The sequence below is a fragment of the Physeter macrocephalus genome, chromosome 1, assembly GCF_002837175.3.
Source record: "Physeter macrocephalus isolate SW-GA chromosome 1, ASM283717v5, whole genome shotgun sequence".
In the NCBI taxonomy this organism is placed as follows: domain Eukaryota; kingdom Metazoa; phylum Chordata; class Mammalia; order Artiodactyla; family Physeteridae; genus Physeter; species Physeter macrocephalus.
The window spans coordinates 129,171,333-129,190,303 of NC_041214.2; the positions used below are offsets into that span (position 1 = coordinate 129,171,333).

Here is an 18,971-nt window from a genome sequence, read left to right on the forward strand (position 1 = left end):
TCTTTTCTGAGATTTTCTATGAATGAAAGGATTGTTTCCCCCATGCTTTCATTCAAGTCAGTTGCATTGTCTAGGATCTGACACAGTCTCCTTGGATTGTTGCAGATGTTCCCCCAACAAGTCAGGGGGTGGATCACAAGCAGGTCCAGCGAGAACTGGGAGATGTTGTACTGCATCTCCACAACCCCACCGTCCTTTCTTCCTCTTCGGTCGAAGTGCACTGGACAGTGAGTCGTTGTTGCTGCCGTAATATATGATCTCGGTTTTAATAAGCAGATGACTTTGGAAGATCATTACATGAAAAAATATATGTATATATATAGAGATGCAACAGATAGTTAAATTATATAAATCTGTTGCTTACCTCTCTACCAATGATCACTTAATAATGTAAGCGTTGTTTATTATGGTAGCTGTGAAATGGCTTTAAACAGAGAAAAAGTTCATCTTGTGTGTATTTTATATTATGCTGCAGTAATGAACTTTACTAGTCTCAGACAAAACAAGTTATATATTCATAATACTATAATGATAGGATCATTAGCATATGAATTTTTTAAACTGAAAAGTATTTCTGAATAATATTAAGTAGTCTTTTAAAATTAGGAGGTGGAAAAATACATTTTATTTCCTTACTCCCTTGACACTCTGACTTACCTCTAGATATCTGTTGTGGAAGTGCCAGGAAGCATTTCACATTTCACATTTCACGTTTCTGCATGAAGCATAGAAATTAATATCTAATATTATACATACAAGCTGAAAAAGCGGATATATTACAAAAGATAGTGATTTGTTTTTAGTATTCTACTTTATGTAAACTAGAAAACTGTGGAATGAAGTCAGATAGAATTTTTTTTGCATTGTGTCACATTTAATTTTCATAATTTTCTAAAAAGTCAATAAAAGGACATGAATGATTGCATTTTTATTTGTCATTTTAATAGGTGGACCAACAGTCTCAGTATATTCAAGGATACAAAATTCTTTATCGCCCATTTGGAGCCAGCCATGGTGAATCGGAGTGGTTAGTTTTTGAAGTGAGGACTCCAACCAAAAATAGCGTGGTTATTCCTGATCTCAAAAAAGGAGTCAACTATGAAATTAAGGCTCGTCCTTTTTTTAATGAATTTCAAGGAGCAGATAGTGAAATTAAATTTGCCAAAACCCTAGAAGAAGGCAAGTATAACGAAATGTGCGGTTACTATGCATTGCAAAACTTTTCTTAGGTTTTTATTAACTTAATGGAAAAATATTAATGACATTAAGTCATAATATTAGTGACATTAATTATTAACTGTTTTAATAGTGAGCATTGTATTTTGTTAATAGAATTTATTTGATTAGAACTACTAAAAACCAAAATTCTATCTTACTTGACTTGCTTTAGTAGTGGCCTATCTAAAAATGTGCGAATGTGTACATTGTATTACTTAATGATATATTGGATATATTTAATTATTCAGAACTAAAATTCACATTTAAAGATGGAATTATCCTCAATTTGCTTGTCTTTCCATTAATTATTTTTCATTCATTTATCAAATGTTGTTTTGAGTGATGATCTGTAAATGAGGTGAGTAATGTTTTGGTTTGCCCAGGACCTTTTGGACTTAGCATTTTATACCTCATGTCCCTGGAAACCCCTCAGCTCCAGACAAACCAGTATGTTTGGACACTCTATAACTAGTGATTAAAAATTAGTTTTTATGTAAGGGTTAAAGGTTACATGTCACAAGTGTACTCTTTAAAAATAACCAGAATTTTTCCTAAAATGTCTTTATTACTTTGATTACAATAAATTATAGGATACAGTTAATAACATGGATGGTTAGTATTTATCTTTATACTTTTGAACATTTTTAGGGAGAACATGGGACTAGGGTTACAGGGTAGGAGAAAGAGAAATTCTCCTGGGATGTTTTGTGGAGATAATCTATATAACTTTGGTTATGGAAAACTCACAATAACAATAGGTTAGCGATATCGAGGAAAAACAAATAGTTTGGGACTATTCAAATTGGATGAGATACATCTTTAAAACATATACATATATGGATATAAATTTTATATGTTTTTCTTTAAACGTTAAATGCCTGCTTTCAGTGTTCTCTGATGTGCTCGTAATATATCTACTTTTTAAAACAATTTCTTAGCACCCAGCGCCCCACCCCAAAGTGTAACTGTATCAAAGCATGATGGAAATGGAACTGCAATTCTTGTGAGTTGGCAGCCACCTCCTGAAGATACTCAGAATGGAATGGTCCAAGAGTATAAGGTAAATACATATATAGCAATTTACTGATGGACACCGGTCTCCCCTGCAGAAAAAAAAAAAAAAAGGGGAAAAAAAAAAAAGCAAGCTTGGTTAAATTGTTCATGGATATTTGGCGCCATCTGCTGGTTCCTACAGCAGCATGTAAAATTATTTTTAAAATACTTTCCTGTTTATTCAATAATTGTGGAATAATTTTTTCTTAAGCCATTTGAAAAAAAGAATTTAAAAGAGAGAATTTACCTGGTCACAGTACATATAGGTACATATAATTTCATACAAACAACAAATGTAAAGGCTAATAAAAGAATCTTTTTTTCCTCTTAAAAAACAGCTTAAATACACTTTGCAGAATTAGTTTGCCCATGGAATTGTATCAGATATGGTTTGATTTCTTTCTTTTAACATGTTTGGAACTTTGTCACATTGGAGCTAAGTTGGAAAAATTATTTTATTATGCCTGAAAATTTTTTTATAAAACTTGTTTTCATCTCTAAACAAAACTTTATGTCTCAGAGGAAATTCAATTATAAACTTCTGTATATATTTAAATGAATTTTTTAAACATATGATGTATTGTCAAGTAATGTAATCCAGTGATTCTGAATAATTATTTTTACCTGTGACGTTATCAGCTCTAATCATTGAATTTAGAGAGGCTTACATAGATTCATCTCCAGCAAATATTTTCAAGCATGCCAAGGTACAGTAAAAATTAAGGACATGAGATTTATCCTGTTAATGAATATACATTAAGGCACAGTTTTAATGAGCTATGATAAATGAATAAACGATAGATTCAATTAGGGAAATCTCTAGAGAGAGTAAATTTTATGTGTATTTTTTCAACACTTATGTAAACACACTACATACTAGAAGACTTTTAACTGCAAAACATGTATTTCTATAGACACTGCCTTATATGTCCATTATACCTCAGTATTTTTCTAGTTACTAGCTAAATTATGATACTTAGTAAATTATCTCATATATGTAAAAATTTATATATGTTTATTGATATGAAACTGATGCTAAGAAGGTAAACACATTTACCTTCTACAGGTAGTTACATGCTAACATCAGAATCACTTATGGAATCATTTTCCAAATAAAGGTGCCTGGCCACCATTCTCAGAGATTCTGATTCAGTAAGTCTAATAAGGCCCTTGCATGTATACTTTGGTAGATCTTTCCAGGTGATTCTGTTGTGCACTTTTGGGTAAGGCCCAAATAAAGACCATAAAGGTACTTTTGAGTACCAAATTAATTTGTACAATGACCAAATATACTGAGCTCAATTTTAGGTTTAACAGTTTATTTTAAAATGATTTTTAAAAACAAACTAAAAACCTCTGTATGACAGTTTGCATGTACTTTAAAAGGGCGACATATTTTTAAAGTAGTTAAAATACTGCCATAAATGTGCTGCGGGTATTTTAGAGTATTTCAAATAGCTCTTCTACTGTAACTGAGTCATTAAAAGGTAAGAGTCTCTACACTTTCAAGTGCCTTCTCATGAGTTTCAAGGTTATTTCAAGACTGGGAAGTGATGGGGTGCTATGGTTCAGTCCAGAAAAATAAACCGTCATAGAGAATTTTAAGCATATAAAATGCAGCGATGTCTCAGCTCTTAAGCAAAATTGTGTAATGTAGGCATTTTCCCCGAAGAGTCAAAACTCATTTCTCTCCTAAAGAAATGTGAAAGGGTGGATTTCACTTAACTTCATGGTCAATTTAAAATAATAAAATGCCTTTCACAACCTGATTGACTGATACAAAATCAGCTTGTGGCTTTGGTTCAGCTGTGTAATGTAATTGAGGGGAAAAAAATCACAAAGGACTCTTTATTTCCAAATGGTCCGACCCTGGTATAGAGTCTGACGATTTGTTGGTATTATGCATTGAAATTATATTAAAATAATATTAACTTTCAAAGAAAAAAATTAAAGGTTCTTGCCCGTGTGATAGAGGACACTGACACTCTTAGATTTACTTTAAATCCCATTTCCTGTTACAGTTTAGACAATAGGCTACTTGAAACTAATCCTACATCTTGCTTAAGGACATCGTAAAGAATGTAGAGCATGTTTTACTACACCATGGATCATTTTCTTATAGAAACTGAGTCCAAATACTGTCATGCATCATATTCAAGCTCTATAACATTGCAAAAGATCACTCTAATAATTAAATAATCCTTTAGTGAAATTTAAATTAAGGATTATAGCATAGTTCAGAAATCTTAATTTCCTGAAAATAATTTCCTACCACAATATCAAAGTTAATGAGACATACAATAATTTTCTTATTACGAGAATATTTTTCTTTTAAATCAAATATGTATTGTTATTCTTTATATATGTTATTAAAGGCTAATTAATATTACTGTAAATACAAGATCAGAGTGCTATTTTTCTTTCATTGATGATAGTTCAACCTACCATAGGTGGAATAAATCCTAGGATGATCCTTACTCTTTATGTTCAGTTTTATTTTTAAAAACCATGTTTATGCCAAGATACTTTAGATTATTCAGAAGCTCTCTCTTTTTAAATCAACTGTTTCTCGGTTTTGACAAGAAAGGTGATGGGACTGTGATAGCACCAGGTAATTTTATCTAGAGAACTGTTGAAGTAAAGTATTAGACACAGTTTCCTACTCATTTTTGTTTTGTGATATCCGGTCAGCTAGTATTATGCAAGTCCATAGTAGGAAAGCAAATACTGAATGATAATGGGTAAGTTATTGTTCTTTATCTAGATGTATATAGCTTTTTGCAAGTTCCTTTTATTTTTTCCTGGCATATAATTTCTAGGTGTTAAAAAAACAAAAAATCCTGATGATAAGGTTAATAAGAACCAGGGTCTTGGTAGAATCATTTGTAGAATCATCTGATATAATCCTTTGTAGAAACTTTTGTAGAATCACCTGGTATAATCCCTTAAAAGTATATAAGAAAGTTCAAGGAGGTCTTTAAGGTACTACTAAGATACTACTAGGTTTGACTTTAGAAGAGTCTTCTCAGAACTAGATCCAGGGGAAAATGACTTTTGAAACTTCCTACATTAGGTTCACGATAGGTCTGAACTCTGTCTAAGTCTAAAACCACACTACTAGGTCTAAAACCACAGTGCTGACCTTTGCATTAACTTACATACTTTGTTGTGTTCTTCTTATAGGTTTGGTGTCTGGGCAATGAAACTCGATACCATATAAACAAGACAGTAGATGGTTCCACCTTTTCTGTGGTTATTCCCTCACTGGTTCCTGGGATCCGGTATAGCGTAGAGGTGGCAGCCAGCACTGGGGCCGGAGCCGGGGTGAAGAGTGAGCCTCAGTTCATCCAGTTAGGTGAGTGCCAGTGCAGATCTGGTTTGAAAGACATAGCAGTGTACCCACTGTCCTGCTTTTCTTTTTGGTATATAGTGGAGCCAACCATTGCAAGTTGAGTAGGCTATGGAATGTGGCAATAGAATTATGAAAATGATGGTGTTAGCTTTATTTTACCTATCTATAATATCACAACTAAATTTAAACTTATCCAAGCACACATTTTTAAATGATATTTTAAGCAAAAGGCTGTCAGTATTGTGTCATCCTAATCCTGTCCTATTGAATTTTTTTCATCTTTTCAATAAATACTATTAATTGAGCTACAAGGATACCTCAGGGAACAGGAAAGATGCAGTCTGCACCTGCATGGAACTTACAGTGGTTTGGGTTTAAAAAAAAAAAAAAAAACTTCCTTTCAAAACTTAACCTAGGTATTGGAAGTTTATAGCAATATGCAATTTATATTCACCATTTATGTGTCTTTAAAATTGTATTGCTTTTGATAACAAAAGATAGATTGAGATGTAAAAGAGCATTGGAATATGACATATGCTAATTACTTAGAAAGTTAAAAATGCAATGTGTGCTTCAAAAGTGGTTAGATGAATAAAAAAGAAACACAAATACCTGACAGAAGCCTTAGTTACCACACTTCCTGATAGACAATGTGGCATGAACATAAAATTCAAATTTATTGGTTACCAGTAAAATCTGAAACAAACAACAAAAAAACAGCAACAAAATTATAAATGGAAAGGGGAGAGAAAAGCGTCAGATATTAAGAGGTGACATTTAAATTAAGTAAGATACTAAGAAGTATATAGTCAACTTTGTTCCTTCCACATCAGAAGTTAAGCATTAGTAATATTTCATGCCAGTTGCTAAATTATGAAAATGAATCAGATACATGAATCTTTATATATCACAAATAAGTATATAGTACTTTTGCATGTTGATAATATTGATGACATCTTAGAAATTATTTCAGAACAAAATTCCACTGTGAATAAACTTTGTTGCTGTACGTAATGAACTTTGCATTCAATTTGGAAACGGCTATTGATGTTCCAGTGTTAAGACTGCTACCTGCTGTAACAGATAACACTTGCAGAACTTCTGGAGTGTAATATAATAAAGTCTACCTGAAGTCCAATGGTTGTAGCTATGGAGGGTCACAGGCTGATAAGGCGTCCCTTCTTTAACATGGGGCTTCCAAGGTTGACCCTGGGCCGGAAGAAAGGAAGAAAAGAAACACATAGTGTGGAGGAGGGTTTAAATGGCACATGTCTGGAAATGGTGCACATCACTGCTGCACAGAACTTGGTCTTGTGATTCCAAACAGATGAATGGTAACACTGCAAAATCAAGTAACTGGCTAGGGAGCTACCTCCCAACAACTCTATGCTATGAGAGTACCATTCAGGTCTTTAGCGGAGAGCTTGCTGCTTCTGCCACAGCCATTGGCCAGAATTTGATTTTTGGATTATCTTTTACAACTAGCACTTTTTTTTTCAACAGAGATTATAACATACACAACTTTTAAGCAAAAAGAGCTTCATGGTTTATTTCTGGTTCATTTATTCCAAAATTTTAAGGCAATACCGAAAACTGTTTAAAAATTGCTTGATGCATCTGTTACAACGTTATCTAAGGTATGGGGGAAAATAGTCTGAACACAGATCTTTTTACTCAAATAGTTGCCTAGTTTTGTGGAAAGTCAGTATTAACTTATTAAAACTGAAATTAACAGTTACATGGTGATGACCTTATACATTGTCATGTCATTTACTTATTTTGTATAATATATGACTTTCAGTACTGGGTTTTCAAATATGAATTAGAAAAAGGACCATGTGTAATTTTATTTATTTAAGATTTAAATCATGGGATTTAAGGGTCAAATTGGTTTTCTTGAAATTATAGATGTGTTCCAATTTTCCATATCTTAATATAGCCTCAGCTGCAGTGAGACAAAGACTGAGGTACAGAGAGGCCATTTTAATTCATTAGTCACACCACACTTTATTCTGTTAAGCCCATCTGGTCGCCTGCATGGAACCTCTCTTGGCTGTCTCCATAAAATCTGAAGCTACCCAACTTAACCTTGCACAAATAGCCATGAAATCTATAAACCTAGCAGATACAAAGGGTGTAGTAGAAATAAAAAGAAGAGTCGGCTTGGTGAACTTTCAGAGGATGAAGGATACCATAGGTAAAAGAGTCTGGAACATGAAATAAAACTTTCAGTCAACAAACAGTTGAAGGCAGGTGACGGCAACTGCTTGTGAAAATAGGTTTTTCAGACTTGACCCTCCATAGAATGAAATCTGGAATTCTGTTCAAGAAAAAAAACAAATAAAAAACACACGCATGCACAACATGAGTAGCAATTTAGCCTTTTTACGTAGAAAGGGGTGCTATTTTCCTAAGACTGTTTCCTTAGCCATTGAATGCTGCTTATTTTACCTGCCAGTGTCTTAACAGGATGCAATGTCATTTAATAAGAAAAAATAGTCAGTAAGCATTTTTTTCTGTTTGAGAAATGTTATTCATAACTAATGAGTTATACCAATTATTTTTCTTGGAAAAAAGTAGAGTTTTGGACTGAAACAAATGTTTCTACTTTAAAGCAGGTGGTGTTAGCAGAACATTGTCAGAGTCAAATGCACGGGCTTCAGTAGTTGTGGCACGCGGGCTCAGTAGTTGTGGCACATGGGCTTAGTTGCTCCGAGAATAGCCATAAATTCTATCAATTTTTAATTCTTGAATCAAAATAGCTGACAGAAAACAGGGCCACTGCGCCACCAGGGAAGCCCCCAGGGGACTTTTTGACTATTCGTAACACTTGATAATTCTTGCCAATATTTAATAAATGTTCTTATAGCTATTGCTGGCCATGGTTATTATTTTAAAAGGAAGATTTTTCATAGTTCTTTCAATGGTAACAAGATTTTAATTTTTCATTGGTTTTTTATTAATGATTCTGAATTTTTATAGACCCTTCTAAACATAATTTCAAACAATGTGTTTCTGAAGCAGTTAAGTATCTTAGACTATTCAAGGGTGGGAGGAGGGGAGATACACACACACACACACACAATTTTTTTTCATTGTCTCCTTGAGTTTTACACCCAAATTAACCCAAAGACGGCTTTTCAGATTCTCATGGAAACCCCGTGTCACCTGAGGACCAAGTCAGCCTTGCTCAGCAGATCTCAGACGTTGTGAAGCAGCCAGCGTTCATCGCAGGAATCGGGGCAGCCTGTTGGATCATCCTTATGGTTTTTAGCATCTGGCTCTATCGACACCGGAAGAAGAGAAATGGGCTGACTAGTACTTACGCGGGTATCAGAAAAGGTATTAGCTTTCCTAAGTTTTCCATATTTTACTATGTTTACATAACTCTTCATTTTAATCTGTGACTCCAAGTTATTCATGATTATGCATATCCTATATTAAATTATTTTAATATATAAAGATTTTCAAAAGTGCTTTTATTTTATTGCAATATCTAGGTGTAACCTCCTCTTGAGTATCAATACTACAAATAGGCTTATCAATTTCAGGCCCAGTTCCTTTAAAATATATTTCACCAGGGTAGGTCTACACTTCGTTGTGATACCATTCCCTTGTTCTCTTAGGGGATTACTTTATTACTTCATATTCTGGAGGAAAATTTTTAATCTCCTTGTCACAGGAATTATAAATACAAGCTTTGGACTGTCACACAACTTTGAAGGGGGTGTTGTTGCCCTTTGTAAAGCTAAAGAGATTATTTATAAATAATGATATTTCCGGTTATTTATAAAATAGTTTCTTAATAAATGTGCTTCCGTTTTCAGAGAGAGGAGGTTTAGTACTTTTTTATTGTTAAATTTAAAGTTGCAGAGCTGAATATGTATATACTGTTAATGGGTGATGATGATTTGTTAAAAATGTGTTTACAGTTTAGAAGAGAAGGTTTATTTGGCTGCAATTGTTTACAATTTTATGGATGAGCCAAATATGCTAAGGATTTCACAGACGCTTTTACCACATATTCTCAATGTCTGTAGATTGGTGGTTTGTATTTTATATTTTTTGATGAGGTTGTTAACACTATCAGATATAGATAATCCTTTTGCCTTTCTCTCCTCAAATAGCTTCATCAGCTCTGGGCATCAGATCTGGGCTCTAAGGCAGGGTGATTGTAAGTCCCAGTTTTCAGGCCACCGTCCCAATTTATGTCTTTAGTCCAACTAAATTATTTACAGTGCTCCTTTGGCTCTTAAAATTGTCCTAGTTTTTGGATGGCAAATTATACATTCACCCTAGTTATAGGGTCCATACTTAAGTCTAAGATAACACTTTTGCTGCAAAGCAAATTTAAAGAGGATGACCAGTAAACACATACCCCGCTGCACCATCACCACCCTTTAAAAAAAATTGTCTACATATTTCCTAAGTGAACATTTCCTACGTGGCTTGGCCAAGTCATTTCTCTGATCAATGATATGGCAAAGTCAGAATTTGTTAGTGCTAGCTAGACCTTTTCTCAGTTAAAAGTTCTATTGAATATCCCTCTACGCTTGTAAAACAGTCTGGGACAACAGTCTAAAATATTTGTGCCCTTGGTCCCAAGGGGTCTTAGCAAGAGTCAACACAAATTCATCACCCACACTGTGGAAATCCATGAATGTGCCTCCTGTCCATGGCTCCACAGCAATCTCGTCATGTACATACGTTCACCTTAGTGTTATCATCCTTAAATATGTGTTTTTCAGATATGTGTCCTATGCAGAGATAAAGCAAAATGGCAGTATCCCTGCCTGTGAAATGGAAAATGAGGGCTGGGAGGTTACTGCAAAGAGACCGGGTGCTCGTTACGTATACAAAGTAGATCAATGTCAGGCACACGTGTTACCACATAAAACCTTTGACTGAAAGACAAGGCAGAGAAGGGGTTTGTGGGTGTCTTTGTGTTGTGAAGCTGGGCAGGGGCAGGCTGTTGGGAGTTGTGTGTTTGAAATCCCATTTGAATGAAGAAAAGTGACTAATTAACATCTAGACGCAGTCTCCTGAATTCCCCAGGAATCCTGTATTTTTTATTGCCATAAAGTATGATAGCTGTGTAGTTGTAACAATTGAATGCTCTCTCTTGTCTTGAAATCTAAATATGTGACCTGAAACCCTCTTCCCTTCTGAAATGTTTCTTTTCTTTTACTAATGTACTTTAAGCATGCTGGCAAATGCCTATGTGCTCTTTCTGCAAAACCTGTTAAACTAATATCATTGTACTTTTAACTAGCTTGTGTTTAAGCAGAAATCATAGAACATAATTACAAATGTAATTGGTGAGCATTTGATTCTGCTTTCCTCACTTTGCCATGTTAGCACTTTTTCATAATTCTGGTTGTATGCAGTTTTAAAAAGTGCATCCTGAAATCTTAAATTGTCTATGCCCGAAACAATGCTGGTAATTCTAAGAAAAAAGGAAGTGAAATATTTTAAAGAAATAACCTGTTGACCTATAAACCATCAAACCAGAGTGTGACTTAGGGTAATAGTGAGCATTTTTAACATTTCCCCCCTACATTTATCTGGAGGTGTGCTCTCTGCTTGTACCCCTTGTCCACATACATCCACGTAGTGGGAGTTTATTTTATTACTGGAAGCTTTGAGAATTAAGTTGTCCTTTGGTGTACAAGCTGTAAAAATTTCATTTAGACAGAACTCTTTTCATCTCTTCTTCAGTTCCTTAAACTGAAGTTAGCAGTTGGCTAGGAATACTGACGGGGACCTTTCATTTTTTGCCTGTGTCCTTTTGATTGTAAATTAATGTTCAGGCACTGCATTCTTGCTTGAGTAGCTTTACTTTCAAATATATCTCTTTATTATTTTTTATGAGGACTAGTTACTATGGCTCTGAATTTTTGATTGTAGCTAAATTACATTGACTCTCTGAAAAGACCTGACTGAAAGAAAACACAATAGAATTCCTAAGACAGAGACTGCTGTGCAGCAAAGGAAGCCCAGTGTATAAACTGGATCCCCAGCATTGAGGGTTTTGTTTTTGTTCTTCCCAGTATGCTCAGAAATAAAATGGTTTGGTAAGAAGTGACAGTTGTAAAGGATGCTACGGCATTTGAATTTGCCACCCCAGAGCTCTAATCTTCAAGTAAATTTCTTGGAGACATTCAAATATGAAGTGGAAAATACATTTTTGGCAGCTTTTTGATCCGTGATAAGTAATCAATATTCTACTTTGTGTGTATCAAGGATTTCTTAAAAGCAAATTTTAGTCTACAAGGAAGTAATGTAGATTTCCTTGCTTTCTTTACCAGAGCAGTGTTTACTTTAAATTAACGTGAAGAGCTTGGAAAAAAAATAGCCTCCTCTCTCTATGAAATGACATGGAAATAGCTGTGGTGTTATCCAACACCCAGGAATGAGAGAAGATAGGAAAAGTGGCGTAGGCAAGGCTGCTACTTTTGAGGTCTGCAGTTCAATTTCAGGCATTATTGATTGGATTAAGATTTATAACTGCAGAGTGAAGGTTTTCAGAGGGGCATTATTGTTCTATTGTTTAGCTTTTGGTGTGGTATTTTTTAAAAAAATGCTCAGCCTACTTCTAGAAAGCTTCTAGATGTAAACTATAATAGAGAAGTTAAAGTTTAAAACTCCCCATTTTTCCTGTCCATTCACAAATTTCTATCATGATAAAAATGTAGCATCACACTGTTTATATGATAAGTATCAGGCATTTCTTGGCAGTGAAACAATTCAGTTTTATGGGTTATTTTGTTCCAGTTCTTTCTTTGCTTGCTGCCTTCCTTTCTTCCTTCTTTCTTTCCTTCCTTCTTCCTTTCTTTTTCTTTCTTCCTTCCTTTCTTTCTTCTTCCTTCCTTCCTTCCTTCCTTCCTTCCTTCCTTTCTTTCTTTCTTTCTTTCTTTCTCTTTCTCTCTCTCGCTTTCTTTCCTTTTCTTCCCCCCTCCTCCCTCCCTCCCTCCCTCTCTCTCTTTCTTTCTCATTTTGTCTTTCTATCTTTCTATCTTTCTATCTCCTTCCCTCTGTCTCTCTCTTTCGATGATAAATACTTAAATGCACCTATTAGTTAGCCCACTTTAATAAGCATTTACTTTAAGATTTCTAGATAAGGTTTAGGCAAGACCCTGATAATACTTGTTTAAGAACCCATTATCCAATGTTTGGAAATGAGGACTTCTGTTTGTACTAAAGCCATGAGGTAAATCTCTATTACTAAATGCAGGGGTCATTTGCAGGCTAACCCAGCACAATCCACCCCCCTCCCATCCTAGAACGTCAGACCCTTCAAAATGGTACCTCAGAGACAAGCTTCTTTTTTAACCTCAGATTTGGTTTTATTCATATATCAGAGTGTCAGAACTACTGGCCTAGTTATTTACATTTGTTTTATGTTCAGCTGTCTGCTTGATTTATACTAATGTGATATGTTCCCTTTCTCTCTTCAGCTTAATAACTGGTTTATATTTTGTTTTGATTTTTCAGTCCCGTCTTTTACCTTCACACCAACAGGTATATATTTGCGCTTACCCCCCTCCTTTTCTTTGTTAGTTTGGCATGTGTTGTACTATTGTGTTTCTGTTTTTATTTCATTTTCTTCAGTAAGCTGGGGGGAAAGGACTTACAATGGAAGACAGTACTTCATTTACTCATGCCAGGCATGCACTTGAAGTAGAAATGGTTGGTGTTGCTTGTCATTCCTTCAATGCCATTACTTATTCGTGACTCCGCATTGCATCTTAGCCTTGTTTGCATGTGTTTCATTAGATAGACACACTGTTTCTACCCTCAGCATGATTTAACATGCTAATGATCACATTGATTATTTCAGACTTGGCAGTGCCTTTTTTCCCCTTAACTTAAGCTTTCAGGTTTTCAAACAAAAATTTCTCTCCCTTGTAATTCTCTATCCGTACAATCAACATTCTTAAAGGTAACCAAAATATCCAGCACATGTGAAAGATAAAACTTGTCATTTTCCTTAAGTCCAAGTACTAAGATTCCATTCCATTCAGTTTCTTTCAAAGTGGGTCCTCTTCTTTCGATTCACCTTTAGTAAAAGATGTACCTGTAGCCTTGCCTTCTTGGTTTTAATCCAGTTATTATAATCACTGGGAGCAGTTATCTCTGCTTAACAGACTCCCAGTTTGGAGTTCTAAGTAGCAGAATTTGGCAGCTTTTAGAAACATATTTCTTCTTAGAAAATGGGTCTGTATTTACAGAAAAGCTAATATCCTTAACCCCTTCCCTGACTATGTGCAAATCTTTTTCTTTTATGGCTAAATTTTATACCCATAATTTATTAAGCCGAGAATGCTTTCAAGAGCATTAAAATATATTTTCATTATGTATACATGTCTGTTGAAAATATACTGAGAAGGGTTTTCACAAGCCACAATAAAAACTAGGTCGCATTACTAGTCACAACTTGGCATACATCTTTGTGTGTGGAGAGAAAGAAGGTTTATTTTAACGTTTATCTTTGTCTTACTGGTACTCATGTTTCTGGGGAAATGGTCTGGTAGGTTTTGTTCTTCCCAAATTTAAGATTCCCCTTACATAAAATCATGAAATTACATGATCTAATAATAAATTCAAAATTGGAATCTATGAGAATGTGAATGTACAAACGTGTAATAGTTATAGTTAACAAGAGTGAACTGAAGTTTGCTTCTGCTTAGTTTTCAACCTTGTTGGCATGTAAAGAAAATAAAAATAACTTTTATCTAATTCTGTACCATCTTAAAAAAATACTAGTTGAATTGGAAATCTGCTACTTCCTGTGATGAATTTTTGCAATGCTTCTAAGTAGAAAGGAAGAAAACATGCCATTCTAGAAGTATGCTCATGAATGTCATAGCTTTTGATATGTAAACACAAACATGTCTATTAATTGTTCCTTTTTTTTTGGTAACATTCCAGTAACTTATCAGAGAGGAGGCGAAGCTGTGAGCAGTGGAGGGAGGTAACTATCCTGCTTGTTTTGTAGATTCTCAGGGGAATTCCAGGTATTTCTTCTTGTCTTCATCGATGACATCACTTTCTTTGCTTAAAAGGTTTATTAACTTAAAGGTGAAATTTGTTTAAATATTTCGGAAATACTCCATTCTGTTGTGCTGTGGAGCCAAGCTTGTTTACATACAAATGCACTTGATTGGAGCGGTTGCATCTTAGTCAGCGAACACCAGAGGGAGGACTTTAACCGGGAAAGACAGACTTGCTGATTTAGCAGATGGTTAAAAGGAGTTAAAGTAATTGAGCGATGGCATTTATGAAGATTAAGAAATATAGCTAGTTAACAGATACTATCAAAGAAAAAGTGTTCATTTGGAAACCTGCTGAACACAGCATTGGCTCATAAGTTGTTGTAGTTTATGTCTGTTTGTTTGTTCTTGTTATGAATTCAACATAGTTCAGTCTCCATTTGCCGGGAAATGTGTTGAAATAAAAGGAGACTCTAGGTAGCTTGTTAACACGGAGGGTTTTTTTTTTTTTTTTTCATCTCATTAAAATGAACCTCAATCCTACATTTATGATTTTTTGGTAATTATTATTCAGTGAACTTTAATATATTCACAGAGAAATCACAAATTGATGTGACAGGCGGCTGAAAGGGGCTGAAAGAAGGTATAAGTTACATGAGTCAAGCTTCAGGATTTTCTATGATAATTTTTTCTTTTCAAAAACAGTAACCTCTAGCTCAAGGTGTAAGAAAAAAAAAACCTTTTGACCAAAACCATTTTCTAATTCAAATTCAGTTAACTTATTGAGTGTCCTGCTTTGTATAGTTAGATAATGTGGTTGCAACTGGAAAAGATAAAAATAAGAAAGAGTGGTGAAAAAAATGTTGACCACCTTTAGCAAATGCTGTACAAATTTGACAATTAGCACTACTCTTTTCTTTCCTGGGTACTGCTGCTAGCTTCCTGTTTTCATACCTGTGAAACAAAGCCAGCCACTGAAAGACCCCAAAGCTAGGGAGGTCTTCATAAGGAATAAATCCACTTGATTCAGGAATTAAACCAGGGCATGTTTTTGCATCCGGGGCAATTCTGTCTAAATCATGCCCCAGACATTCATGAAACAGTCTCTGGCATAAGAACATTCTCTCGTGGATAAATCTGGAACCTGATGATATAACCACCTCTCTACATGTGTATATTCATGACGGTAGACTTCAGCTTTCTTGTTAATCAGATCTTGTGAAAATGCTTAATGAGCATCTTCTATGGGTTCTGCACCAGCCTCTGTGCATGAGCGCGTGCACAGATGTGCTTTCTCACACACATACATGCACACACATATAAAATATGCCTAATTTCTGCTGTAAAGGAATTTTCAACCTAGGTCGACCAAATTATCAAGGAGGAAATGATGGCAGGGATCTCTCAGTACCAAATGCTAGTTTCTTCAGCAGGACTGAAAAATTACAAAGTTCCATTTGGAAAGCTCGCTAAATCATCATACAGGATCAACCTTCTGAATGTAAAAAATAGTATAACAGTGAAATGGATTTATTTTAAATACCAAATAGAAATGATCTTTTTACCAAATAAAATGACAAAAAATGCTGGAATGTTATAGAGGCCACAGTTAAATAAAGATCTTAGAGTTAGTGCTCAAAATGACAGTTATAGACACAATTTTAAATTTATTTATTCATCAAACCTATTTATTGAATACCTACAATGTTACAGGCAGTGTTCTAGTTGCCTGGGATGCGTCAGTGAGCAAAGTCAATAAAAGTTCCTGTTCTTCTGAACTTTACATTTAGTAGGGGAGATAGAAGATTAATAATAAACATTTTTTTAAAAGTCAACTCTATAGTAGAAGCAGTTGGGGAGTGCTTTGGAAAAACTAGAACAGGATAAGAGCATCAGGAATGCATTAGGAAGAGGTCTCATTTTCTAGCCGTTTGTGAGTGAGTGTGTGAGTGTGCGTGTGTGTGCGTTTGTGTGTGTTCTGTGTATGTGTGTTGTGTGCGTGTGTGCGTTCCATGATCCAGTGTGGTAAGAGAATGAACAGAGAGAGAGTCAGACTCTTGTACTCACTTCTCTGATGCCATCCCTTAAACATTGGATTTCCTCAGGCATCTCAGACTCTGTGAGCCGTCACCGTATCACCCAACTCATCTGGTTAATGACACCTAAGTCAAAATGTCAAGTCATCCTCTTTCCTGCATCTATTATTGCATTTTGTTGATCCTACCTTTTTCCCCCTTCACTATCGCTGTATTGTTTCACTTCAAGCTCTTTTTGTCCCTTGTCTAATCTGTTAAAAATGCTCCCAGCAGCCCTACCTTCATCTACCTTCATTAGAACTATTTCCTGTTAATTCCCTTTGTCCATTGGAGCCAGAATGAAATTTTGAAATGCATATGGATCATGTCTCTGAGCTTCTGAAGATCCCAGTTTTCAGTAGAACACACCATATTTAAAATAGCAAGTCCAAATTGGGCAGAGCATGTGAAACCCACAACCTCTAGGGCCTTGTAGGCCTCCTCATATCTCTGTGTGCCACCCCCTACAATCCACTGTGTCAACCCACCTGCCAGTCACCAATATTGCTTTCTCTTCTATGCACTTATTACATCTGCCCGTAATGTGTCCCCCCTCCCCTTGTTAGTTGGCTGAGGTTCGCCTGCTGTGTCCTCCGTGAACAATTTGTGCTGTATAAATACCACAGTTAAGCCCCTAATAAGAGGTAATGCAATTATCTTTTGTTTATATCAGGGGTCAGCAAATTATGGCTCTTGGTCTGAGTTTGGTCTGACACCTGTTTTTGTAAATAAAGATTTATTAAAATACAGCCAGACTCATTTGTTTACATATTGTCTGTGACTGCTTTCCCACCACAATGGCAGAGTTAAGTAGTTGAAACAGAAAATATATGTCCCGCGAAGCCTAAAATGGTTGCCCTCTAATCCTTCATAGAAATAGTTTTCTAACTCCTGGCTTAAATGATTGTTTCCCACAATAGAATGTGAGATCCTGGAGTTAGAGGCTACTAATTATTAATCAATAATTAAATGCATGAATTTTTGTAATGCAATAAATGTAATTTATTGGATTATATCCATAAATTCAATATATGAATTATTGATCTTTGAAAGATATCACCAAAAAGTATCTAAAGAAGGAAGGGATGTTATTGAGTAAACAAATGTCAGAAGACTTGTGTTCAGTCCTTGATGAGAGAAAATTTGGGGCCCTGGACATTTTCCTCTGATAAAGGAGAAGGTTGAGAGAGAAGGAGAACCTGAGAGCTCTCCTTGTTCTCAAAACTGTGAATTTCGCTCTACACATAAAAGGGAAAATGAGGATTGCGGTAAGCAAAGAGACCTCTTCTCAACTTAAAAAGGGCAAAGGATTTGCAGTGTAATCCAGTGGCAGATCATGGATATTAAGTGGCTGTTTCTATTCACTTGTTTCCCTTACCTCACACATCTCGATCTCCTCTTCCAAACAAAGAAAACCTAGTTAAAATCCAAACCACAGCAGAAACCAGGAAACAGCAGAGAAAGCCTGAAGAAAAGCATAGCAAAGTCAGGCTAACCAGGTCGAGAATGCCAATAGCACATTTCCTGGTAGTGGGGGATGAGAAAGAGTTCAGGCCTTGCTTCTCTTTGAAGGACTGACCACTCTCAGCTCTATCCCTTGCTTCTTCCTGGGCTTCAGAATTCTTTCAAGCTATCAAAAGAAAGAGGAGACAGCCTATAGGCAACCCTTGCTGCTAGGCCCCTTCACTATTTTCCCCAGCCCCTGGACCCTTTAGTATTAGTATTTTATTTTGTGGTTTAGGAGTTCAAATAGGTTTGTTTATTTGTTTGTTTGTTTTTGGAGTGAGTGATTGGAATATCTGGAGTAACAGGAGCAGAGGAATTGAAGGTAATTGCCACATAATTATTTAAGTGCATTTGTCCTCTTTTCCTTTGTGACACAAAACTATCCCTTTAATATAAACTGGAAGTTAAATATGGTTTTTGAGAGCCCTAGTCTCTTCCTTTCCCTGATAATATCTTTTTGAAGACAAGGAAAAAATAGGCAAAACTCACATATATTAGCATGAAAATATAACAACTAACATATTATATGGATATATATGTATAATATGGTTGCATTTTATATATATAAAATATGGTAACATTAATAATATTTCCAATATATATTAATCACTATAACCAGCACTGTGTTTTGCTTCTGCTTCATTTCTTATTTTTGGGCAGCTAAATCTGTCTCATACACACTAGATCATCTTAAATGCATAAAGATAGCTTCAGGGCTTCCCTGGTGGCGCAGTGGTTGCGCGTCCGCCTGCCGATGCAGGGGAACCGGGTTCG

At 35.3% G+C, this 18,971-nt stretch overlaps 1 protein-coding gene across 1 annotated transcript in view; it reads left to right on the plus strand.

Annotated features, from left to right (window-relative positions):
* The window catches only part of ROBO1 (roundabout guidance receptor 1), a 415,029-nt gene that overhangs the window by 327,430 nt on the left and 68,628 nt on the right, over positions 1-18,971 (plus strand). Inside the window, exons 13-19 of the mRNA XM_055086128.1 lie at positions 106-227; positions 948-1,179; positions 2,157-2,278; positions 5,455-5,626; positions 8,768-8,965; positions 13,118-13,144; positions 14,555-14,597. Coding sequence (XP_054942103.1) covers positions 106-227; positions 948-1,179; positions 2,157-2,278; positions 5,455-5,626; positions 8,768-8,965; positions 13,118-13,144; positions 14,555-14,597 — 916 coding nt within the window. The remainder of the gene's footprint in view (positions 1-105; positions 228-947; positions 1,180-2,156; positions 2,279-5,454; positions 5,627-8,767; positions 8,966-13,117; positions 13,145-14,554; positions 14,598-18,971) is intronic.